This window comes from Neovison vison, chromosome 12 (genome assembly GCF_020171115.1).
Source record: "Neovison vison isolate M4711 chromosome 12, ASM_NN_V1, whole genome shotgun sequence".
In the NCBI taxonomy this organism is placed as follows: Eukaryota; Metazoa; Chordata; class Mammalia; order Carnivora; family Mustelidae; genus Neogale; species Neogale vison.
In genome coordinates, this window is record NC_058102.1 from 54900155 (window position 1) to 54926263 (window position 26109).

General features: G+C 42.0%; 1 protein-coding gene across 2 annotated transcripts; it reads right to left on the reverse strand.

The window, feature by feature from the left end:
- YBX3 (Y-box binding protein 3) lies at positions 1 to 25784 on the reverse strand. 2 transcript variants are annotated; one of them, XM_044229086.1, is made up of 10 exons: positions 25354 to 25784; positions 21304 to 21367; positions 20226 to 20259; positions 17475 to 17564; positions 14253 to 14375; positions 10114 to 10317; positions 4743 to 4840; positions 2568 to 2739; positions 1807 to 1906; positions 1 to 383 (listed from the first exon to the last, which is right to left on the reverse strand). In XM_044229086.1, exons 1-9 carry the CDS (start codon positions 25613 to 25615, stop codon positions 1841 to 1843), a joined length of 1113 nt encoding a protein of 370 aa, XP_044085021.1. In that variant the 5' UTR covers positions 25616 to 25784; the 3' UTR covers positions 1 to 383; positions 1807 to 1840. The 2 variants fall into 2 exon arrangements, with proteins under 2 accessions (XP_044085021.1, XP_044085022.1); XM_044229087.1 differs by lacking the exon at positions 10114 to 10317 and having other exon boundaries at positions 25354 to 25775.
- Between the last annotated feature and the right edge of the window lie 325 nt (positions 25785 to 26109).

The window sequence follows — 26109 nt, forward strand, 5'->3', positions numbered from 1 at the left end:
GGAAAAAAAGCATTTACTATATATTTCAGATTCCTTTGGTTGGGGTTCTCCCCACGTGGTATTAATATTTCTTCTTTCAATTCATATTACCAAAACAGTAAAAACCAGGAAAAAAATATAAACCTAGTGGTTGCTGAAACTGGGGAGGTTGCTCTCTTGTCTTTTGTGCAGGCATTCCCGGGATCTCAGCTTGCTAGAAAAATTGGCTGATGTTTTCCTTTTGTAGTTGTCTGTTTCATAAAGAATAATAGTAAACATTCTAATGTCCACATCTTGGTTATTAGTCTTCCACATTATTGCTTGGATGTTTCTTTGGTGTTGGTTAAAGTCATGTTCTGCTTTCTGCTTTATTTTTTTTAATGGTCATTAATTCTTTAGGTCACCTGGAAAAAAATTAAAACCAAGAGTGACAAAATGACCAAAAGTTCAAGAATAAAAAGGCAAAATGTAATTCAAAAAACAGTGTTTCAGAAGCTCTAAATGGAATCTATCCTTGCATTTATAGATTTGTAAAGTATACATTTAGTAAAAACTTTTATAAACCAGAACATTCAGCACATGGTAGTAATATTTTTATAAAATTATTTAAGAGAAAATTACCATCATGAAGCCTTTTCAAATAAATGATTCTACAGTATCACCAATTCTTCATAATCATTTTAGTGGCTGCATAGTATTTCCTAACATGAATATACCCCCAAACGGAACACTTTCCCAAGGTTAGGTTACAGGGAGTAGAAATATTTGTTTCCCTATATTTTGGCTTATTTCCTTAGAAGACCTAGAAATAATGTTACTAAGTAGGAGTATGCAGCCAAATGATGGAAACACAGTTCTAAGTCAGTTAATGCAAGCAAATTTAAATAGGGACCTTAATTCTGATACACTGCCAACAGAACCTAGAGAGAAAATACAACAAAGCCAGCATAACAAATGTCTGACACAACGTTACAAGTTTAACAATCTCTTTTAACTAAAAACTAATTCTTTATTTAATGAAAAGGGCAATAACCAAGAAATACTCAGAAATTTAAGTCCCAGGAGTTACCAGGTAAAAAACCCAGAGTAAGAACTACTATCATGGCTTCTAAATTCCTTTAAGAGTGGCTTCACAATTGGGTTAGTCTTTCCAGTTATATTTCCCGCTACATCAAGTTTCCAAGGTCTTCACCAGGAAAACAGGAAAGCAGATGTCGATAAAGATGCAAATTGACCTTCACCCAGAGGCTGCACTTTACCACGCCCTGTTCAAGCCCTTCGTACCTGTTCTCTGGCTAAATCTCGACAGAACCATAGTAAGTCTAGCTGGCACCCTGTTTTATCAGCAGCAGACACTGCCGAGGTAAAGGATAAACAAACCACTCTGCCGAGGTAGAAGATAAACAAACCACCCGGTAGCATCCGGCAAAGGCGTAGGAGATCCTGCATAGAGTACAGAAACCCCGACCCTCACACAGTCTACTGCACAGCCTCAAAATAACTCTGTTGGTTATGAAAGAGAAGGAAAAAAACACTCTACGTTTTATTCTGCAAATCAGTCTCGTTCAAACTGGCCAGTAGGTGTCACAAAGGTAAAACTTCCAAAGTTTTCTTAAGAGGTATTAGTATTAAAAATTGTCATATATATATATTTTCTCACTAACTCTCAGAATGTTAACACCCCCAAGGGCCTAGCAAATTAAGGTCAAATCCCTTATTTAACCACTACAAGATTAAGTCCTCTTTCTCCAGAACCCGCAAGGAGACAAAAGGTGAGCCCAGAGGAGCCACAGAGCTGGTCCAGGCCAGAAGCCTGGGGGCTCCTACCTGGTGATGGTGAAGGTGCTTGGGGAGCCTGGCATCACTCAGCACTGCTCTGCTCGGTGGCTGGAGCGGGGTTCTCAGACGGCGCTTCGCCTGTCTTGGTCTCAAACACAAAACAAAACCACAGGTCAGGAATCGATCCGTCCACATGACAATTGGACAATTTGTCCAATGACAAAGTTTAAGACTAAAAGGCCTCAAAAGTTGGCATCTTGCTGCTTAGGAGGGTAAATCACCATGCAAAATTAACTATTCTTAAGTAGGAGTCAAAAACCAGCACCACAGAAGAAAGGCCCATAAATGACAACAGAGCACCACCACTGTCCACAACAAAAAGTCCCTGATAACCAACTGTTTTCAATCCATACTTAGAAAGGCTCCTCCCTAAAAGCTGTCCTTTGTACAGAGGGACTTAAACATGCTAGTTCTGAATCTCCATTAGTATGCATAATTCTTTCAGAGAATGTTAATTAGCCAAATTCAAATATTTCATTTGTGTTATGTACAGGCCATTCTCTCTCCATAACATATACTATATAGATAAAGGTCTTAAGCAAAATATTTTGTATTAAAAATATATTATCATCTATATGAGATATAGAGTGCTGGATATGAAATTCCTATAAATGTTATTAAAAATAACATTTTATAAAAAATGCTAATCATCAGTTACCAGGTTATGAAACCACTGTTAGGCTGGTAAAGTAGGGTCTGACATGATAAAGGACGACCTGGCCCCACCCCTTCCGACTGTCTCCATCTACCTCTTTGCCATCTTGGGAAGGAGCATTAGGAGGACGGGGGCGACGCCGGTAGTTGTACGGGCGTCGGTATCCACGGCGAACAGATGGCTGGTTTGGCCCATTGGCTGCTTGTTGGTTCTCCTTGTCTTCAGCCTCACCAACAGCTGGGGCAGGTCGGGGCCGGGGAGGGCCTCTACAGCAGAAAACACAAAAGGAAAGAGCACAGGTGCGAAGGATAGGGGACCTTGAGTACAATCTTTATTTTTTAAGATTAAATTAAGATTAAGTCAATGAGGGGCGCCTGGGTGGCTCAGTGGGTTAAAGCCTCTGCCTTCGGCTCTCTGCCTGCCTCTCTGCCTACTTGTGATCTCTGTCAAATAAATAAAATCTTTAAAAAAAAAAAAAAAGATTAAGTCAATGATTCAGTATTCATTCCAAGAATTACACACAGGCTAATGCAGCAAACAGAATCGAGAGTTTTGTGAAAAAACCCTGTTTTTCTACTATTTTACCTTTTCTTCTCAATACCGATTTGTAGTGACCAAAGCTACACTGGACACATACCAGGACCCCACCAGGCACTGGCCAGGCCCCAAGGACAAGAAGATTTATAAAGAAAAGTGGTGTCTGGTATCTGCCCTCCCTGAACACTTTAGTGGAGGCTACGGGGATTACACATGGAGGAAAACTCATATGACCATGTGCCAGACCCTGGGCTGGATGATTTGGTGTTAAATATTTCATTTCAATGCCAACTGAGTCCAGGTGGATTCAATGCAGTCGAAACTGGATTTATGGTGAGAATACCAAGAGTAGTGTAGAGAGGGCAAGTATTTGGTTGAACCCTAAGGAATGCTGCTTTTTATAGGTCGACAAAGGTCAAATGTAATTTTCACAAATTCACACACAGCCAGGGATCAACAGAGCTGGAGCCGACATTACCACTGTCTCCTTTCTGTTTTCCTTAAGACACCTCCATTAAGTCTCTTATTTTTGAAAGTCCTTAGTAATTAATCATTAGGAGTGATTATTCTAAAACTGGAATGAATCTTGCAAGGAAAAAGGACACACAGTGGTACAAATCCTATCTCAAAATGACAGACTTACTCTCCTTTCAATAAACCCCTATTGCCAAACCTCAAGATGGTGTCAATGTCGATAAGGAGTGAAGATCCACTTTTTTCACTCACATCAAGGACCAGGGAGAGGAACAGGAAGGCTTCTGATATAAAGAGCTTTACAAGGATCTTAAGGAGTCTAGCCCAACTCAGTCTTCACAAGGGATAAAGCACAAACAACCTACTCCTTCACTGATATGAACATCACTGGTAGTAACAATGTCTCGTGCTCACTGAGGGCTTACTATATACCAGGTACCGTTATCTTAGATTCATTCGTACTTTTAAAAATTGTAAAATATTCTTTTTTTTTTTTTTAGATTTTATTTATTTATTTGACAGAGAGAAATCACAAGTAGATGGAGAGGCAGGCAGAGAGAGAGAGAGAGGGAAGCAGGCTCCCTGCTGAGCAGAGAGCCCGATGTGGGACTCGATCCCAGGACCCTGAGATCATGACCTGAGCCGAAGGCAGCAGCTTAACCCACTGAGCCACCCAGGCGCCCCTGTAAAATATTCTTAAATCTCCATCTTAAGAGACCTGGTATAAGTCTGAAGTGTCCAGGAATCTCGAAAGGAGACACAGGTCCTAATTGCCAGCAAGATGGGAATTTAAACACAATCTGATCTGTAGCCTGACTTAATACCTACACTGCCTTGGTTATCTGAATTCAACATCCCAAATACTTTCCTGGCATGCACTCCTTCCTCCATTTGTAGCTCTACCAGTAATCACCGATCAATTAATTTACTGCTTATATCATTAAATGTAATAAAAAATTAAGTATTAATTCATACCACATGAAAGTTAACAAATACACTTGATCTTAGCCAAAAGGCCAAGAAGCAATGAAGGTTAACAAATACAAATAATATTTGGTACAGAGGCACCTAAATACTTTGTTAGATTAGGGGGAAATGTCCCACGGCCATCTGAAAGCTTATTGCAGAGTTCCCCCAAAAGTTAGGATGCAGCCACTTCTTCTAAATATATAAGAGATCCATAGAACAGACCCACAACACTCTCATCCACCGTACTCACAAGTGCTTCAACTGGTCGTTAGTGAAAAACGTCACATACCTCCGGTATCTCGGGCGGTAAGTTTGATTTCGATGAACCGGTCCCTGAAGCTGTGCCCCCTCTGGGACTCCCTCCTTCATCTCTCCAATCTCACCAGCCTACAAGAAGGCAGTGAGAGCTGAAAATGAATGTCATACTACCAGATATAAGAGACATAGAGCCTACAGTTAATTCAGAATTTTTTTTAAGTAAAAAGAGGCTTCATTATAAAGCCAAGAACCATCAACTTTACCAGTGAACTGTTTACTGATTTAGATCTTCATGAATGATAGCAAAGAAAAACTTATTTCCACTAGAACAGTCCTTTGCCTATCACAGATCACCTTACTTTATAATACTAACTTAACATTTTGAAGTGCCCCATTCATCTCTTACAAAAAAAACCCTCTACATTATAAAAGAAAGACAATGATACGCCACATTTAACCTATGAGAATCTTTTCCATTTTTCAATTCAGACCCACTGATTCTATGAACAGGGTATCCCTTCAACCATTCATGGTTTCTATATTCAAAGGTTTTCCCACACCTCTTAACTACAACTTCACCTCTACTTTCCTCCTTTCATCTCTTTGTGTTATTGAAGTATACCCTTTAAAAAATAATAAAATTACACTTTCTGGATGGTAAATTTATTTTAGGTTGGGGATATAAAATTAGTTTACTGTAGAACTCCCAGAGAAAGGAAGGACTAAAAACCATTAACAAAACCCAAGAGACATCTCTGGAATTCTTTATAATACACCCACATCTCAACTTTCTTTTCCTCCACACTAACAACCCTTCCTGCTCCATATTTCACTAAGAAAAGAGAAGCAGATGGCAAAGAATTTCCACATTCTTTCATTCTCCAATCTGCCCACAAACCTGCGTTTGCTGTAATTTTCTCCTCTCTCCTAACCCTGGGTGACTGGTCCATGCTGAGGTCCAAAGCCAACTCCTCTCTTACCTCGAACAACTCTGACTCGCTATCCCTCCTCCCCTTCACTGTATAATTTTCCCTCTTCTCTACACCCTCATTTTATCCAGGCACACAAAACAGGCTGAAAATAGCACCCATACTTGGCAATGCTTAAAAAAATAATCACAAACTTACAGAAAAGTTGGAAGGACAGAACCTAATCCCCAGGCCCCATTCAAGCTTCATGAGTTGTTCCAATAACGTCCTTGACAGCAAAAAAGACCCACGCAGGACATGCAATGAATTTAGCTGTCTCTTTGCCTGGAACAGTTCTTCCATTTTTACTTGGTTTTCATGACCTTGACACTTGATTACAGGCCAGTTATTTTATTCAATATGGGGCTGTTTGGTGTTTCCTCATGATTTAGCTTGTGCATCTTTGGCAGAGAAGCCACAGAAGTCATATAGCATTCTTCTCACTGCATCCTGCTGGAAGCCATATGGTTTCAATTTGTACCGTTACTGACCATGTTCACTTTCAGAAGTAGTTAAGGTCGTATCTGCCAAGGCTACTTCGTGGTAAATTTACTCTTTCTCTCTTTGTCCTTAATGAGGATTTGGAGAAGTACTTTCAAAGTCTGTAAGTACTTCCCTCCTCATCAAATCCTCAACATATTCATTTATGTATTTCTATCTGTATAGGCTCATGGTTTTCTATTTTATTCAATGAGTTATATCTGTTACTATCATTACTGGCCAATGGGAAGCCTTTCAAGCTGGCTCGTGTCCCTCTGACATGTCTCCAACATTCTTTGAGTACTTTCTTGCTTTTTGGCACAACAAGATGTTCCGGGCTCATATTGTACTTTCTCTGGCCCAGCTCTGAAATCAGCCATTTCTCCAAGAGAGCTTCTTTTTATTAGAGCATGGTACTTAGAAATGAAAAAATAGGGATCAGGTACGCTCAGTGTTATTAAGGAGTCTGTGTTTTCAGGCCATCTCTATAGACAGAAACAAGGGACACACACATGGTAATATATACCGATACACACATACACAGTATGAGCTGCACATCTATGCGTGTGTGTGTGTGGGGAAGTCAATGTAAAGCACATTTGACTCGCCCCTCTATCATGGCTTTAGGAGTAAGCGGTCGGGGAGGGAAGGGTTAGGGAGGCCAGGAAAGAATTCACTAAATGTCAAAACAAAAAGCAAACAAAACCTTGCCGTGATCCCATATCCTTCTCCAGCTACTGCCCCACTTGAGTTCCTCTACAGACACACACATAAAAGAAAACCATTAACGCTACCGCCACACCAACCTCAAGGGAGAATCTAATACCTTTTCTTCCTCAGCCTCTGTACTCTTCAATGCATTCTAACCAGACTTTTGCTCTTACCAGACCACTAACCTCCAAGTTACCAAACCCAGTAATCACTTTTCAGCCCAACTTCCTATGCTTAACAGCATTTAACACAGCATTTCCTCCTTGAAATATGTTCTCCCTATCTGGTTCTTCTTCATCTTCCTCGTCTTGCATTGTCACTGTGCCCCAGGACTCAGTCCAAGGATCAACTTTCAACCAACACTCATTTGATAGTTAATACCATCCCGGGCCAGGCCTTTTAATAAGTCCTTATGACTCTGAAGTTCTACCTAGTCCCCCCACAACTCCTGGACTCCCTTAGGCCTCTGTCCCTGCCAATCAGCCTTTCCCAGTACCTGAAAGACTCATTCCCTCCCTTCATTTATGACCCCAAAGGCTTTTTGACAAACACCTAATCTAAAATGACACCTTCCTAACTTAAGCCACGTTATCCCTCTTGACTGTGCTTTCCTTTTCTGCCTACTTCACATCTCCAAGGAAAACTAATATGGAGAAGGGACGGTAGGGGGAGATCTCTAGATGAATTCTATCTTTCCTCCAAACCTGATCTTTCTTCGGTCTTACTCTATTTGTTTAAGAAATCAAAAGTCACAGAGGTATCCTTTACTCTTCACAACACACATTCACTCCATTATCAAATGCCGTCGCTTCTGGGTTTAAAACATTTTCTAAATCTGGCCACTTAGCACACCTCCACCGCTAGCATTCCTATCCATGCCGTGACCAGCTCTGCACGGGGAGATTACAGCAGCTGGTCTCCCTACTCCCGCCTCCTGTGGTCTAGCTTCCACAAATAGTCCCATGAGCTCTTAAATATGTGTCTTCCCTGTTTATATCCCTTTACTGGCTTTTTGTCCCATCTAGAGCAGGTCAGCAGTCCTCACCAGTCTACCAGGCAGGCTGGAGCTGCTCTAAAACACTACCCTAACCTCCCCTCCCAGCCACCCCTTGCAGCCTCCCTCACAGCTGTCCTAACCACACAAGCCTCCCTTTAGTGCTCTTAACAAGCCAAGCTGCTTCTCCCCCAGGAACTTTGATTCACAAAAAACAGACAGAAGGAGCAATTAACATGTATGAAGGATCAGAATTTACTAGAATGGTAAGATGGGAAGAGCATCAGCAGAAACTGAGTTTAAATCAAGCTCTACAACTTCTTGCCCACGCAACCTTAAGTAAAAGTTGCCAGTTTTAAAAATACTCAAATCTCTTCATTTGTAACATCACCAGTAAAAAATATGGAAACCACTGCCAATTTTATAAAGCTACAGGGAAGACTGAATGAGCACTGATTTCAAACATCTGTCACCTGGTCAAGGCCAAATAATTTATATGCCCTTTCCTCATACACTTCTTTTCTCAAAGACCACAAATAGCTGCTCTTCGCTCAGTAACCGGTTCTACTTAACTTCCAAGTGCAAATTAAATTAAAATCAAGCTAGAATATTATCTTTAAAAAAACAGAAGTCATTTGGTCACTGATGTATCATGCTATACATGTCCTTTGTACATAAGGGAAACACTATTGTCCTGTATAGTATCATTTTTCCCTATTGCGTCCAATAAATTTCAGTATTTATGTAGTAGAAAATGTTTGCAAGAATTTTAACACCCTAGAGATCTCTCTACACTTTTAAGCCATTACACTAACAGCCTGGAGGTAGCCTAGCTGTATGGAAGAGTTTTAGGGATTTTCATCTGATGCTGCTGATTGCCTTAAGCAGATTAGTATTAGAAAGACTGTTAAGGAAAAGATGTTGAAGGAGTCTAAGCACAGTCTTTATTTCATATATGGAATGGATGAGAGGTTCAGCTCAAGTTAAAACAACTCCATGCAATTATCAGAATAAGCATACATTTCTCAAAATTCGTTTTCAGCCAGCTTGTGCAAATGCTGCTGCCCCTAGCACTGAAGAATCATTCTGCTCTCAATCTTCAATTCCTAAGATGAAATAGGATTTATTTTAAAAACACAGAAAAAAGAACCAGCATGTTCTTAAAAAAATGACACATACGGACGTGCTAAATACTAAGAAAGATAATTTCAGGAAAGTACAACTAATGCCCTAAAAATAAATGTGTATTACAATCTCACTGACTCTTCCTGTTCTCATTTCCTAGAAGCCCTGAGTGCTGCTCTAAAGAAACCTACTATGCCTCGTGGACCCAATCTCTCCATATATGCAAGTCTACTCGTTATTTTTAGCACATTCGTCAGGGACAGCTGTTAAAGAGTGGAAGGGAAATAACAAGAAGCAATGTAGAAAGAACACAGTCATGCGTGAAGGGATAGGAGATGGGTAGCAAAGAACAGACTGAACATAGCGTTCAGTCAAAACACTTAGTGGAAAAACAGAAAACAAAAAACAAGGACACGAAGAGGAAGACGTTATAGTGAGTGATAGCAAAAATGATATCCTATCCCAAGTCTTCCAAATTTCCTGGGGACTGTGAAATTGGTACAAGTTTATTAATTACAGGTCAAGTTCACAATAGCTGTATCAGTATTTTTCAGTAAAAAAGGAGAATCAACAACTAATCAACAATCTCCACGTCTACATTAGGTTTTCTTAATAATCAATGCCATCTCACAATATTAATATTTATTTAGAGATTTGATCTATCCTGAGGCAGTGCACTAAAATCTTTACCCTTGATTTAATCATCATAAATCCATGGAAGAGGTACCTTATTAACCCCCATTTAATGGATGAGGATTAAACTGGTTTTCTTGAAAGCTCACAGATTCTCTCACAGCAGAGACAAGACTCCAATCCAGGTCTGCCGACTTCAGAGTTCAAGCTCTTAATGCATACCCATCTATGTCTCTAACTTTAACCTACACGCTATTCACCAGGGTGCCCAAGTACAGGCATGGCTCCCGTGGCTATGCTTGTGGCACCATTACTAGCCTGGCTGCTCTGGAAACGGACACTAAAGGCCTTGCCCCAGCTTCTGCAGCATCGGGAAGCCACAGGCAAGGTTGGATTCCCGGCGGCTGACGTTGGAGGAGGAGGAGGAAGAGGAGGCAGAGGAAGGACGGAGGGGTGAGGACTGCTGAAGACAAGTCCCAGGTGCATTTTACCTGCATTCTGTTGGGATGGGGAAAGACCCGTGAGCGACGGTCAAAGGTCTGTCCCACGTGGTAAGGCGGGAATCGCCTCCGGTACTGAGGGCGATACTGGGGGCGGCGCAGCTGACTCCGGGCCCCAGAGAACTGCCCGTCAGTGGCAGGGGGCTCAAATCCTTCACTGCTGCCGCTCCCTTCCTCCTCCTCCTCCCCAGCGTACTAGCAAGCAAAGAAACAGAGATTCAGAAGAAGTTTCAGCAAGGACAGAACCACAGAATACCACTTAGGTTGAGTATCACCAAAAGAAAAAAAAAAATCCCCCCCAAAAGAATAATTCCTTCTATTACACAGGCAGAATGCATTTAACCCAGGTTTTCGTGGGATTACCGGGGATAAACAACATTGAGATCAAAGTAGGTCTGTGCAGATAAAATACCAAGCAGCAGAGAAGCGAGAGCAATCTATAATGAATTTAGCAGTCGTCTAATTAGAATTGGTCACTGACTATCTGTTGATCAACCACCCCCCAAAAAACAACCACAAGGTTGGTACTAATTAGCTCTGCCAAATGAGTATTTCCCAACATTTGCCGTCCACTGGGGTGAAGTCAGGACAAAGCAAGAAGAAAAAAAGTACTTTGTGGTGTTCTCAATAGGTTTGTCCTAAGAGTCTAACCATCCCACAGCAGTTCTCAAAGTGTGCACAGGGTCTCGAAACCTTCCCAAGTGGGAGACAGGCACTAAATGCAAACATTCTCATAACACTACTAAGACACTATTTGCCTTTTCCCCTTATTCTCTCATGGGTATGTGGAGGGGTGCCAAAAAGCTACAATGAGATAAAACCTCTTAGCTAACTAGATGCAGAACGAGATATGAAAATCCAGCTGCTTCTATTAAACCAAATATCAGAGATTTGCAAAAATATAAGCAACATCACGCTTCTTACTCAACTTAAAAACAGTTTTCATTAAAAATGTTATTTATATTTACGTGTAATGAGTTTATTTTAAATCAATTAAATATCTTTTAAATAGCTGCTCTAATTGATACATATAAACACATAAACAAAAACTCTGGGATTGTCCATAACATTTAAGCATATAAATGGGTCTAAAAACCAAAAAGTTTGAGAACCACTGACTTATGGCATGATTATTTTCATGTGTTTTGGAATAAAGTTTTAATCGTACTTTTATAGTAGTAACAGATATGGGCAGTTTCTAAATATAGGCCTTATTAAAAAGGAAACTAGACCTTATATTTTTTTCCCATATTTAAGCTACCATATCAAATACTAATGTTTTATATTTAAAAACAAACAGCCAGGGGCGCCTGGGTGGCTCAGTGGGTTAAAGCCTCTGCCTTCGGCTCAGGTCATGATCCCAGGGTTCTGGGATCGAGCCCTGCATCAGGCTCTCTGCTCAGCAGGGAGCCTGCTTCCTCCTCTCTCTCTCTGCCTGCCTCTCTGCCTACTTGTGATCTCTGTCAAATAAGTAAATAAAATCTTAAAAAAAAAAAAGCAAAAGCCAAATATCCCTCAAAGAATTTACCTCAAATCTTAAAGGAAAAAGATATGCAAATGCCAAAGGTAGTCAAGAGAAATTTAACTATAGTTTTCAAAAATGAATAAATTAAAAACTAACAAAATAATGACCCATTTCTTTAAGATTTAGAACCCTCCAGAACCACCACATGGGCGACTAAATTCCCAAAGAGGAAAAGTCTCAACTATAGTTTAATTTCAGAAATCACGCCATTCTACACTTCGTAAAACCTGTATCAGACACAATGCCCAGCTATATAAAAACATACTAGCATAGAAAATATACACCAAAATAGTTAAGTGTGAGACTGCATAAATCATTATTTATTACAGCCAAATCTTTCATTAAGAGTTTTATAAAATAAGAATAATGGCACTGCCATTGCCAAACAAGTTCTTTCCAGCTAAGGAGAAAAGTCTTTGAAGAAAAATTTCTTGGGACGCCTGGTGGCTCAGTCGGTTCAGCGGCTGCCATCGGCTCAGGGCACGATCACCAGGTCCTGGGATAGAGCCTCACATCTAGCTCCTTGCTCAGCAGGGAGCCTGCTTCTCCCTCTGCCTGCCACTCCCCCTGCTTGGGCTCTTGTTCTCTGACAAATAAATAAATAAAATCTTAAAAAAAGAAAGAAAGAAAGAAAACAAAAATTTCTCACTAAAAGGTTTGTCTACCATTTTTACTTCTGATTAACCTACTAATCAAAATACAGTTGGCCCTTGAACAATGTGAAGGTCAGGGGTGCCAACCACATGCAGTCAAAAACCCCAAAACTTTTAACTTCCCCAAAACTTAACTAAAGGCCTATGGTTGCCTGGAAGCCTAATGATAACAGAGTCAATTAATACCCACTTTATATGGATATATATATATATGATATACTGTATTCTTACAGCAAAGTAAGAACAAGTAGTATTTTTAAGAAAATCATAAGGGAAATACATTACATTACTGTACTGTATTCACCAAAAAAGTCGGCAGCTAAGTGGACCCACACAATTCAAACACGTGTTATCCAAGGGTCAACTGCCATCAAAACTAGAGTTCTGTGACTCTGATGAACATGACAGAGTTAACTCGATGTAATGAATGTTACAGTAACTCACTCCTATCTCTACCCCTGCATGGGTTTTTACTAAAAATTGAATAGGATAAGCAAAATATGTGTAAGAAAATAACAGAACTAGGCAGGAGGATGGGGGTGATGGGTGGGTGAAACAGGTGATGGTGATTAAGGAGGGTACTGGTCGGGTTGAGCACTGGGGATGTACGCAGTGTTGAACAACTGTATGATCCACCTGAAACTTATGCAGCACTCTAGGTTAACTAACTGGAATTTAAAAACTTAAAACAAACAAACGAACAAAAAAACTAGAGAAACAGTAAAATAAAATTTAAAAAAATACAGAAACAGAAAACTAAGTAACAAGTGTCTGATAAAAACCAATTTGGGCAGGGTGTTAAGATGACAGAATGAAGAGGGAAAGCATTAAGGTAAGCAGAAGGATGTAAACCTACCAAAGCATGGGGATAAATCATTCTCATCCTGCAGACATTTTATTCTGGTAAGATTTTTCAAAAGCTTTTCTTGGATAACATACACAGCCACAATCTAGTGCTCACAAAGCATCTTCAGTTTTATTCTGTAGTGCCAATCCCACGTCATAATTTTTAAAACATCAAAAATAACTCAAATTTAATGGGATCCTCATGACTACAAACGAATGGGCTTCTTTTCAGATCCTTGAAAGTACTTTAAATAGAGCCTTCTAAGGGAAGCTGCAGACAACACTTGGTTGTAAACCCTTTCACCTGGATTGGTACCAATCTAAAGAACTAAAACTTGGAGAATTACTTACTGCTTCTTCACTTAAAAATAATGGGGGAAATGCTACGCTAAATAAAATAGTTACTTGGTCAAAGCAAATTAGTATGTCTGTGGTCAGTAGAGTTTTTTTGCCTATTCCCAAGCTAGTCATTCTCCCTTGCCAGCCAAACACTTATTTTCTTAGAGGTCAACAGTGCCAGGGCCAAGAGATGAACAACAGGTTTATACCAATCATGGAAATCCCATTCCCCTTTGCCAGTAAATGCCACATGACTAGGTTCTGGCCAGATAGAAGAGCCAAATAAAGAGAAAGCCCTTTGGACAACCCTGGCACAGCTTATCTTAATTAAGCCTTCTTGTTAAAAGATAATTGTCTGTTACTTGCAGCCAAATTCGTACAAACTGATACAACTTCTGCATGGCAGGTATCCAAAGAGACCTTTGGCTATGGAAAAATGCTGGACATTAAAAATTTCCCACCCAGGGGCATCTGGGTGGCTCAGTGGGTTAACCCGCTGCCTTCGGCTCAGGTCATGAACTCAGGGTCCTGGGATCGAGTCCCGCATCGGGGGACTGCTTCCTCCTCTCTCTCTCTCTCTCTGCCTGCCTCTCTGTCAACTTGTGATCTCTCTCTGTCAAATAAAAAAAAAAAAAATTCCCACCCAAAAAAAAAAAAAATCATTTTGTGCCTCTAAGAAAAGATACATCTATCTGCTCCAAGGATGCACACTTAATTTCAGACATGAAAATTTTTTTCATCACCATTTAAGAGGAGAGACAACATACATTACGGGGAGGTCCACGGCGCCTGCCATAGTAGCCGCGTCTGTAACGGCGCCGATCAGCAGCATAACGGCTCCCTTCCACGGGAACTCCATCCGGTCCAGTCACATTGGCTGCTTCTGCACCCTGAGTAAGAAAATAAACAAAGATGGCCTCAAAATTAAAAGATGCTGTACACCATCCCCCCCCCGCAAAAAAACAGCCTGGGACAGTCAGAATGTTAAAGACTGGCAGAACATACTCACAATTCCTATGAGAACCTCAAAAAAATACACCCAGGTATTAAAAAGGTGAGCAAGGTGCTTGGTGTACTAATTAGAATGTAGTTTCTTTGCTCACACAACCTCAACGTTTCCTTCCTGTTTGGCTATACTAAGTTCAAGACAGGATGTACCTCTCTAAGAACATAAACTGGTAAATATAATATGATTATAAAAGAAATAATGCCAGGCCAGGAAGAATGTTCCTCAAAGGAAAATAACTGACAAATTATCTTCTTAGAATAATACTGAAACCGGATGCCTGGGTGGCTCAGTCAGTTAGTTAAGTTGTCTGCCTTCGGCTCAGGTCGTTATCCCAGAGTCCTGGGATCCAGCCCGGAGTGAGGAGTCTACTTCTCCCTCTCTCTCTGCCCCTCCCCCTGCCTCATGCTCTCTCTCTCTCTGTCTCAAATAAAAAACGTATTTATTTAAAAAACGAAAAAAAGAAAAATGTTGAAACCTGTATGATTCTAAGAGGCACTAGGAGAATAGCTATTCATGGGCTCAGATGGCTCTGTCCAGCACAGTGTTTGAGAGGGAAACTTCTCCCATCTTGGCAGCAACAGAAAAGGGTCCTTGATTTAGCAAGACACAGTCTTCCACAAATGTAGTGCCACTTTAGCCCTCCTTATTATCCTTGAAACAGACCTCTAACATTCTCCTTCTCAAATGGGCAGATAAAATAATGCTTCAAAAACATAAAAAATTCAGACAAGAGATTCAAAACAGTCTACTTCGCTCTCTACATCAATTTGTAAAACCTCACATTCTGAAAACATACAAGGTAAAAATAACCTGGCAACACAGTTTTTAAGGATTCAGTGAGGTAACAGAAATCACTACAGGTCAGCATTCACTGGTGGATGACTTGAAACTCTAGATTTGCAAGACAGCCTAGGGATCACATTGGTAAAGAAATCATTTAAATTTCTCTATTAAATGCAGTAACTTTTGCTCTTTCAGCAAAACAGTTTGAGAGCTGTTAAGAATGTGAACCACAAAATGATGTGCATGTAAGTGGAAAGAGCACTTGCACAGTACTTCACTAGTCATTCTCTCAGTTTCTAATTCAGCTGTCACAAGCGACCATGGCAGTTATACCACATGTTTTTTGTTTTTTGACAGACAGAGATCACAAGTAGGCAGAGAGACAGGTAGAGAGAGAGGGAAGCAGGCTCCCTGCCGAGCAGAGAGCCTGATGCGGGGCTAGATGCCAGGACCCTGGGATCATGACCTGAGCAGAAGGCAGAGGCTTTAACCCACTGAGCTACCCAGGAGCCCCCCACATATGGTTTTAAAATATTTTCTGATTCTAGATTGTCTTACTGATATCTGTAAGACTGGCTTTTTTTGTTTGTTTGTTTTGTTTTTTTTTTTTTAAAGATTTTATTTATTTATTGACAGAGAGAGATCACAAGCAGGCAGAGAGAGAGAGAAGGAAGCAGGCTCCCGGCTGAGCAGAGAGCCCGATGCGGGGCTCGATCCCAGGACCCTGCGATCATGACCCGAGCCGAAGGCAGCGGCTTAACCCACTGAGCCACCCAGGCGCCCCTGTAATAGACTGTTGATTAAAAACAAAGCATAAAGGACATTACTAATATTGGAACAAATACATAACAGTATAAAAAAAGTTCTGTAGATACATTTCAAGATGATCCATTAGCTTCTCGTATGGCTCCTGATCTGACCAAAACGGTTACACAGTCTACGGAGATGCTTCTGGCTTTCCAAAATCCAAGCCAAAGAGAAAACAGAGTGATTGCGTTAAATTTGAATCTTTTTTGGGGTGCCTGAGTGGCTCAGTTGGTCAAGAGTCTGACTCTTGTTTGGGCTCAGGACACACTCTCAGGGTATGAGACCGAGCCCCACAACGGGCTCCAGACTCAGTGGGGAGTCTCTTGCTTGAGATTCTTTCCCTCCCCCTCCCTGTCCTGCCCCCAGCCCCAGGTGTGTGCATGCACACACTCTCTCTTTCTCTCAAATAAATAAAGAAATCTTTTTTAAAAATTTGAATCTTCTTGGGATGCTGGGGTGGCTCAGCCACTTAAGTGTCTGCCTTTGGCTCAGGTCATGATCTGATGATCCCAGGGTCCTAGGATCGAACTCCCTATCAGACTCCCTGCTCAGCTGGGAGTCTGCTTCTCCCTCTCCTTCTGTATATACACACACACACACTCTCTCTCAAATAAATAAATCTTTAAAATAACTTTTTGAATCTTCTTTTATTGAGGATAAAGCATTCTTTAATGTGTATTATTTCTGCAGAAGTGCTTATAAATCAGAGTATGAAAATTTTATACTTATAAAAAAGAAATCTTTCTCCCCAAAGCAACTTTTATCTATTTTGAATATTATGAAAATTATGAGTACCTGGCTGTTTCTGCTGGCAAAGCATGCAACTCTTGACCTTGGGGCTGTCAGTTTGAGCCCACGTTGGGTACAGAGATTAAATTTTCATCTACACTTGAGTATATATTTGGTAGCAAAACAAAATATTTCCTTTAAATTTTGAAAAATTATCTTCTCCCTCCATAACTAAACAGGGTTCATCATTTATTAAATGAGAAATTAAAATGCCCTTTTATAACAAGTCAAAGAACATTTATAATGATATTCAATAATCAAAAATTTTCTACTTAGGGGCGCCTAGATGGCTCAGTGGGTTAAGCCCCTGCCTTCAGCTCAGGTCATGATCTCAGGGTCCTGGGATTGAGCCCCACACTGGGCTCTCTGCTCAGCAGGGAGCCTGCATTCCGCCCCCCCTTCTCTCTGGCTGCCTCAGCCTACTTGTGATCTCTGTCTGTCAAATAAATAAAATCTTTAAAATACATTTTTTTCTACTTAAATGTCACTTCTTCCTGTCAAAAATCCAAAGGAATGTTAATTCAAAAGGAGCTGAGGCACCATTTATTATGCAAGAAAAGCACAGGCCTGCACACCATACCCAGCCACAATATTTTCTCACCTTCTCTCCTTCAACCACATCAAATTCTACAGTCTCTCCATCGCCTACACTGCGCAGATATTTCCGTGGGTTATTCTTCTTGATGGCAGTCTGTCAAGAGAACATAAAATTCTAAATGAAGTATACATCAATACTGGCCACAGATTTCATCTTTCAAGTTTACTGTGTGTATTATTAATTACTTTTTTAAATTATTCTCCCACTAACCTGATCTCCAAAACCAACAAAAGCCATTATAAAACTATGTTACACATTATTTTCTGGATTCATGCTATCTTCTGAAATTTTTCTTGATAGATGGATTAAACAGAGTGTTTAGTTACCACACACTTCTGTTACAACCTGATCATGATACTGGGTACTATTAGTTCCCTCAAACTATTAAGCATCTAAGATTCAGATTGAACATCCATCAGCTGGAGGTGGGGGGGTAGTTGCTGTGATGAAATCTTAAGGAATACACAAATACATATTGCAGGTAGAGAGGTTTCTACAGACAAGAGATACTGCTAACTTCAAGAGGAACTGTAAAACATATGAAGAAAGGAGGGATGATGAAGAATAGAAAAAAGGAATTTAAAAATGCCAGAGGGATCATTTTCTGACAGAATACACAAAATTATCTCAAGAATGAAACATTACTAATCATCATAATCTGGCCTCTTCCCTTCCCCCCCACCCCCGCCACCCCCACCACTTTATGGATAAGACACAAGCCTGGTTAGTGATTTAGCAGAAGACCTAAAAGATACAGCCTGGTGGGGAAAGTATAGGGGGAGTGGGTGGTGGAAATGCATATCCCTGTACCTGTACTGTATATTTGTTCAGTATTTCCCCATCACACCATTCATCTCTCACTCATCCCTACACATATATTTCCCTGATGATGCATTAAAAGGTTCATGAAGTTGTTATGCGGCAGGAGACACCTGCCTGTTAAAAGGCCTCCCTTTCTCCCTATCTCAGGTCCGTGGAGGGGAGAGAACAATTCTGCAATGAATTTCCATTTCTTTAGCTGGTATCTCTAAATAGTTAAAGGGGCTCGGAGTTTCTGTGGAACTAGGTCAACCTTATTTTATAAAGCGATTAGGCATGTGTAATCCAGCCCTTCCCTTACTCGAGTGGGAGGGAGGAGGGAAAAAAATGAGCCAATAGGGCAGAGACCTCACCCACAGAGGAAGAAAGGCAGCTCAGGACAGGATACATGCACCCGCGGTTAGAACATTCAGCCATTCCAAAAACAGCCCCTCCCTGCTGGCTCCTTCCCTTTTTCCTGTTAAACTGGGCAGGCCTCAACACATCGAGGTGACTCACACTCAACCTCATGGGGGCTGGAATCAGGTCATATGCTTGCAGGCTAGTGATGCTGGCCACCAGTACAGAAACTTGGGAGGTCCTTCTACTACAGCAGTCACCAGAAACAAGAGTTCTTTACCCAAAAAGTCTATTTATTAGCTTCTAGGTATTAAACGCAATACTTTGTCTGTTATGATTTCAAAAGTCACTGTATCTCAACAACAAAATCTATTCACCTTTATCTAGGTACAACTGATACATATCCAGTCAAGCAGAAATGTAAACAAGAGAAACCACAACTAGAGAGCTTAATCTTAGATATCCCCGGCTCCCGTCACCACACCTACCTCAAAGCCACCGACAACACCAAACAGAAGGAAACAAAAACAGAAAACAGCCACTTGACAGCCCTGGAGGTCAATGTGCTGGTACCTGGCTCTATACCTTCCTGTTATATGCTAAGAGCTCCCACATATTTGAGACAAGTCACTGAAAATTAAATATATAAAAAGAACAAGGGGAGGCATATCTTCTCTGAACCAACATTATAAAACAAGTCCAGGATACATGATGAAATAAATAGCATCCCAGGCCAGGAATGTAAGGAGAGACAAAGATACCAGTAGGAGAGAAGCCTGTGGTTCCCATATTTTACCCGTTTTCTACATTTCCTTTGAATCCAAGGGAATGTGGACCTTTTGACCTGGAGATGTGCTAACCATGCCTCATTTTTTTTTTTTTAAGATTTTATTTATTTATTTGACAGAGAGAGATCACAAGTAGGCAGAGAGGCAGGCAAAGAGAGAGGAGGAAGCAGGCTCCCTGCTGAGCAAGAGCGGGATGCGGGGCTTGATCCCAGGACTCTGGGATCATGACTGGAGCTGAAGGTAGAGGTTTTAACCCACTGAGCCACCCAGGTGCCCCAACCATGCCTCATTTTAACAGGAGTGAGGACTATTCTGGGAATTGGGGAGTTTTCTCCTGTCTTGGATACACACACTCTAACCATCTGCTTCACTGTGCTTTTATTTACCTCAAGTCAGAGTTCCTCCGGTAGAAGGGCTTTAACCAAGACCCACCCAGGCAAAAGTCCGATCAGTTCCAGCCAAACACTGAGGAACCACAAAGTCAGCAAAATAAGATGCTAACATGGAAACAAAATTTTGTTAAGGCCTCAAAGGCTTTAAAATTAGAAACTGGTCTTCACTGATTATTACTCCATTTGAATATTACTGCAAACATAAAAACTAAAAACAGTTAATATTGTGGGATAGAAGAGTTTACCTGCCAATCTTAAAAATGTGGAAATGAGCTCCCTTGAAAAAAATAAAAGTCACAGTAAGAGTTTAGAGTAGAATAATAGTTTATAGGACTTCATTTTGGAAAAAAGACAAGGGCAGATCACAGACACCCCTCCCCTCACACAGCAAATGTAACATTTATTATTCCTCTTACCTGATGTACAAATACATCTTCTTTGGTGTCATTTCTGTTGGGAGACAAAAAAATTCACAAATAAAAGTACTAGGTATATGGAAATACTTAAAAGAACAGATGTTTTTATGGGTTTTGATTCCAAGACTTCAAAAAGACAACATAAATTTTTGTTTAATCTCTCAACTTAACTCAGATGCCTGGAATCAGCCCTTGTGAAAAACTTTCAAACCTACAAGATACCTGTCTTACTCCTCCATACTACCAGAGTGCTTAGATCCAAATGTGCAGATTCTACAGAAACACCCCTTCCCTCTCATTTCATCCTAAATCACGTGGAATGTAATCAGAGCCTGCGATTTCCCTCCCAGTAAAGCAAAGTAAGACAGTTAAAAGGACAGGGCACAGCTGTGAACTAGGCTCTCCTTACACTGAAACCTAAAACAGCACCCCTCCATCCTTCGTGCCCTAACTCACCTCCCACCCCACCAAATCAGATAAGGAAGAAATTAAGGAATTTTTTAAGGGCGGGGGCAGGGGCAAAAAAAAAAAAAATGACAATATCATGTAAAATAGCCTCATACTCCCAACAGCCTACAGCTGTGTTCTCGTTTTTATGTGGTTAGAAGCTACAATCACTTAAAGAAAACACTACACTTTCTACACAGGACTCAGGCCAGACCTGAGTTACAGATCCAGCTCAATTACTCACTAGTTGTGTGACCTTAGGAAAGTTGCTTAACCAGTCTAAGACTCCATTTCTCCAGCTGTGAAGTTATGGATATGGTCCCAATTATCCTAAGTCCCTACCTGTTTCTCATTTATCTCCCTCACCATTTTTCTTTTAATGACGGAACTTTATAAAACGTTACTTATCAGTATTCTGGAAATGTATTTTAATTAATATTCAACACCAGTAGCTTACAAATGAGAATGTTGACAGTACTTACAAATCTTAAAACTTACTCCAGTCATCAGTTAAAAATAAAACAAAACAAACTTACATAAGCCTTTTCAAAAGTATGGTAAAGATTTATAAACTCCTGGTGCCATAAAGTAAACATGCATTTAAAACATGTACGGAGATATACACACATACCGATTTATAAATCCATATCCATTTCTGACGTTGAACCATTTGACAGTGCCAAGGACTTTGGTGGCTAAAATAAGATTAAGCAGATAAATTAGTATCTGACCTACAAAGAGATAAAGCTCATATCACTAAGGTCTTGATAGCATTATATAAAGCCTAAACATACCTGAGGAAACCATTAAAGGCTTAAATCTAAAATATATTTGGAAAAGAAAATGGAGCAAGGGAAGCTACCACAGGAAAACACTTTTTAGAAGACTAAACCTCTCTTCCTCGTTAAACTTTTCAGTAAAGTCATAAGATAAAGAGTGGTCATAAGTCTATACAATTCCGTAGTCATTAAAACTGGAAAGCGTTATTTAAGAAAAAAAAAACAAAAAAACAAAAAACAAAAAATACTCTAAGATCCAAGTTTTAATGCTGAAAAAAAATTTTTTAAAGATTTTATTTATTTGACAGAGAGAGATACAAGTAGGCAGAGAGGCAGGCAGAGAGAGAGGGAAGAAGCAGGCTCCCCGCAGAGCGGAGAGCCCGATGCAGGGGCTCGATCCCAGTACCCTGAGAGCATGACCCAAGCCAAAGGGAGAGGCTTTAACCCACTGAACCACCCAGGCGCCCCAATGCTGAAAAATTTTTCTAAGTGCAAAAGAAGGTCACAGTGAAAGATAAGGCAGACGGATGAACAAGGTTAAGTAAGTACCAATGACTCCAACACAGCACTTTCACATTTTGACATATAAAGCTTTGACATATAAAGCAAACTTGAGTAAGTGAATCCGGTAGCTCCTACAAAGCTACTGTTTTGTAGCTAATCTACAAAGATATAAAGTATCTCGTGTAGTTGCCAGCTGGGGGCCTATCAGAGGAGTCAAGAGTAATAATAGAACCCATGCTGTCTCAATCCCAGTCTGTACTCACCACCCCGAGACATGATGTAACAGGCCTTTCCAAACCAGAGGGATGAATTTGGGCTTCTGTTTCATTGTTTACCCTACTCTCTGCAGTTGGTGAGAGTCAAACTCAGCATTTTTTTACAAAATCCCCCTCTTTAACCTGATTACCTTCACTTTCCATCATGAGGACAACTTCTGTACAACACCAGACTTCAACAGAATTCAAGAGAATCTAAACAAATACTATGGTCATATAACTTGTCCTTCAGAGATTCATCTGTCAGCCATCAAGCACGATTTGAGAAGACTCCTTTGAATCAATTGTGAATGCTAAATTCAGAATGTCTAGGAAACGCCTACGTTCAGGAAATACATAGAGCAGTTATCAAGACTCAATGAAACAGGAAATATGACAATAAGAGTATGGTTAAAAAAAAAGTTTAGTAGAGAATGAAAGTAACAACAATCTACACTGAGATACAAAGTTGATAATTTCCAAGGATAAACAAAAAGGATTTGGTTTTTAAATTCAAGACTAAAATAGTAATTAGTGCTTGCTTTGTTGTGGGCCAAATGCTGTCCAGTTTTGCTATATTGATTTGCCTAAAGAAGTATGTCAGCTCTCTTTGTAAAAAAAAAAAAAAAAAGAAAGAAAAGAAAACTCATTATGCCTCCAAAGTCATTCAGCCCACCACTGATGAGAAATCTCCAGCTCTATGTCCAAGTAACAAAGATCTCTCCAATGCAGAGATTGAACCATTGGAATCTTCAGTTTTAGGGCATTCTAATTAGAGCAACAGGTCAAAGAAAAAAAATGTATTAGATCTAACTGTACACAGAAGAGGCTCATTTTTGATAAATCATATGCTTTTAAGTTATACATTATTTCAAATAATGGGCTTTTTGTGCCTCCTTTCATTTGCCCAAAAATTAATGACCTGGAAAAATATAAAGACAGGAACTGTTTGATTCATTTTCGTATTTAATGTCTAACACTGTCAAAGGAATGATCTTGATTAGAAAGGCAATGTTTATGGGAAAAAAGATGAAATTTTCAAATCTAACTTCAATCCAAGCTGAAGGCCATTTTTACTACTCAAAGTAGTTTTTTAAAATGTCCTAATTCCACAAATACTCCCAACATCATGGGATCCAACATCCATGCACACCTCTTGCTTTATAACCATAAACTCACTTCACATACCCAAAGAGAGAAGGCAGGGAGGAGGGCATGTACAGAGGAAGACCATATGGCTTCCAGGATATTTATTAGTTTTCTTTCACTCAGTAAACTACTTTCTCTGGGCTATGGCTGGCTATCCACTGAAGTTAAAGACTGTATGCAGGAAGTAGAATGAGAGAATCCAAAACCAGAATTCCATTTCAGTCAGCACTGTGCCTGGCACATTTTAGGCACCCATGTGTTTGCCTGGCAAAGAAGAGGAGATGGCAGAACACACTGGACAGGGACAAACAGTGTTGAAATGTCACGCAGAAGGCTGTTCTTCATTTTAAGAGTTGGAGTTACAATGGAAACATGAAAAAACTCCAGAATGATCACCTGGGATGTGGTAGAGGCTTAAGAGTAGTTGGTGGCTAAGAAAAAACAATTAATTTATCTGTTCCTTTCATCTTTAAAGATAACTGCTTCCATCTGAAATCCAGCAGTTTAGTTTAGATTCAGAAGGATGCAAGGATCAAGTGAAAACCTGCAAACGTTCCTGTATATAAAAACAAATTGTGAATATTAATACCTTAACCTTTGCATAACCCCAAGGTTGTCTCTCTCAGACATTGTACATGGACATGTTCCAAGAAACACTTGTTGGAAACAATATCTCAATACAACAGTGACTAGACTGGAGTAACTTTCAGTCCAGCAAAACCAGGGCAATTTTGTTTCTTAACCTACACAGGTTACATTTAGCATGTTGTTCCCCAGTAACTGAGCAAAAGCCCTGGAAAAAAAAAAAAAAAAAAAGCCCTGGAAGAACAAGAAAACGGGTCTGGGGGAGGGGGGAGGCGGGGCATGGAATTGTATTACACTTTCTTCATCTTAGTTCTTCAATTTTCTTCCTAGGAAATTGGGTAGGCAAGACTCAGAGAGATCAAACATGCCCCACCCCAAAATACTGGAAATTGCTCTGAAGCATCCTACACCAACTCCTAACTTTCCTGTTTAAAAAAAGAGTGAATGACATAAGCACACACCCTTCAGTTTATTCACCACCCACCTGCTTAAAGCCTTGCACTGGGAGTTCGTTCAGCCTCCAGAAGGCTGAATAAGCAACAAAACCAACAATGACCGCACAAACCCTTTCCACTGCTGTGCCCCACCAACCCGAACGTCTCATCTTCCCATCTGTTTTGCTAAGTTACAAGTCCCTAGATAAGGAAATTCTGAACAAACGTCATACCCACCCTATCGACGAAGTTTTTTCAGCTGCTGCCCCAAGCGCATTCCCACAGTCCGGGGAGAAGAAAACGCGTAAGCGACTGGCAAACACGGAATGGTTTTTTTGCAGCAGCGGGCAGAGGGAGGACGTGGGATCAAGACCCAAGTTTCCCGGAGAGGATTGCAACACCTCCGAGCCGGCATGTGGCCGCCAGAAGCATGGCGTCTTTCCCGTGCCCATGTGGGAAGGGCATCCGGGACAGACACCTGAGCCTTCTCAGCAAGAAGCCTCTCCACCTTGCCCTCCCTGTGCCCCTCTCCCCCACTTTTCCCCGAGGGAAGTCCTCCCCTCACCCAGATCCCAAGCAAGGGCTCCACAGTCCCCGTCCCACGTGTCTGTCCCTCCCTTACATCCACATCCATCCCTACCCTGGGTACCGTCGCTCTTTTCCTCTTTGGACCGAGGTATTCGCCACTGCGGGAGTGTGTGACAGCGCTCGCGCCTAGGTGACAAAAGTGAAGCCCCCAACCTGCTGGCCCGGGACCGGGAGAGGCGCGCACGGGGCACACAGGAGCGCAGGGCGCCGCGCGCTCACCCGGGAGCCTCTGCAGGGCGGGCGGGCTGCGGCCACCGGCGCCGGGCACCCCGACTGTCACGCTGCCGCCCCGCTGGCAAATGCAGCCGGGAGCTGCCCGCACGTGCGCAGCCGCCCGCGGCCGCCGGCCCGACTCGGAGCAGCCCCCACCCTCCGCCGCCTGACTCACCGAGAACTTTTTTCTCCGCGTCTTCGCCGCCGGCGGGGGCTGAAGAGGCGGGGGCCGCGGTGCCCGTGGCTGCGGGGGCCGCGTCCCCACCGGGGTTTCCTGCGACAAGGGCGGCGGGCGCTGGGGCCGCGGCCTGGGACGCGCCGCTGCCCACCGGGCTCTTGGGCGCGGGGTCCTGGGGGGCCGCGGCGGCCGCCTCCGCCGGAGCCTGCGGGAGGGTGGTGGTGCTGGTGGTGCTGGTGGCCTCGCCCGCCTCGCTCATGCCGCCTCCTCTGCTCTCACTCGGGCACCTCGGTGGCGGTTGGTCGGCGGTTAGCGCGGCTGGTGGTCGCGGCGGCCGGGGCTCGCTCTCGGGGAGGCCGGTGCGGATCTCGCGGCGCGGGCGGCGGCGGCCGAGGTGGGGTCTCGCGGCGGAGGCGGCTCGAGCTCTCGGGCTGCGCGCTCGGTCTTGGGCTCCTCGCTCGATCTTACTGCCCCAAAAATGGCCCCGCACAAGTTTTTCTAGGCGGCGCGCCGGCCTGGGAGGGAAGGGCGGGCGAGGGAAGAGGGTGGGGAAAGTTGGCTCTGGAGTTGGGCACGACTCTCATTAGCATTTAAAGGCGCCCGGTGCCCTTTACAGGCCACCAATGCGCCCGGGACGGGAGCGCAGGGGCCGCATTGGAGAGGCGAGGAAGCCGGGGTAAGCTTCGCACTGCAGCCTGGGGTTCGCTGGGGACCACGCGCTGCTGGCCCTTTGTTGGAGCGGGGCCGCGGGGC

Coding starts and splice junctions, on each gene's coding strand:
- YBX3 (XM_044229086.1), bottom strand. CDS start 25,615: ATGAGCGAGGCGGGCGAGGCCACCAGCACCACCAGCACCACCACCCTC. Junction 2,740..4,742: donor TACCGCCCGAGATACCGGAG/GTATGTGACGTT, acceptor TTTCTGCTGTAG/AGGCCCTCCCCGGCCCCGAC. Junction 1,907..2,567: donor CTTCCCAAGATGGCAAAGAG/GTAGATGGAGAC, acceptor TTTGTGTTTGAG/ACCAAGACAGGCGAAGCGCC.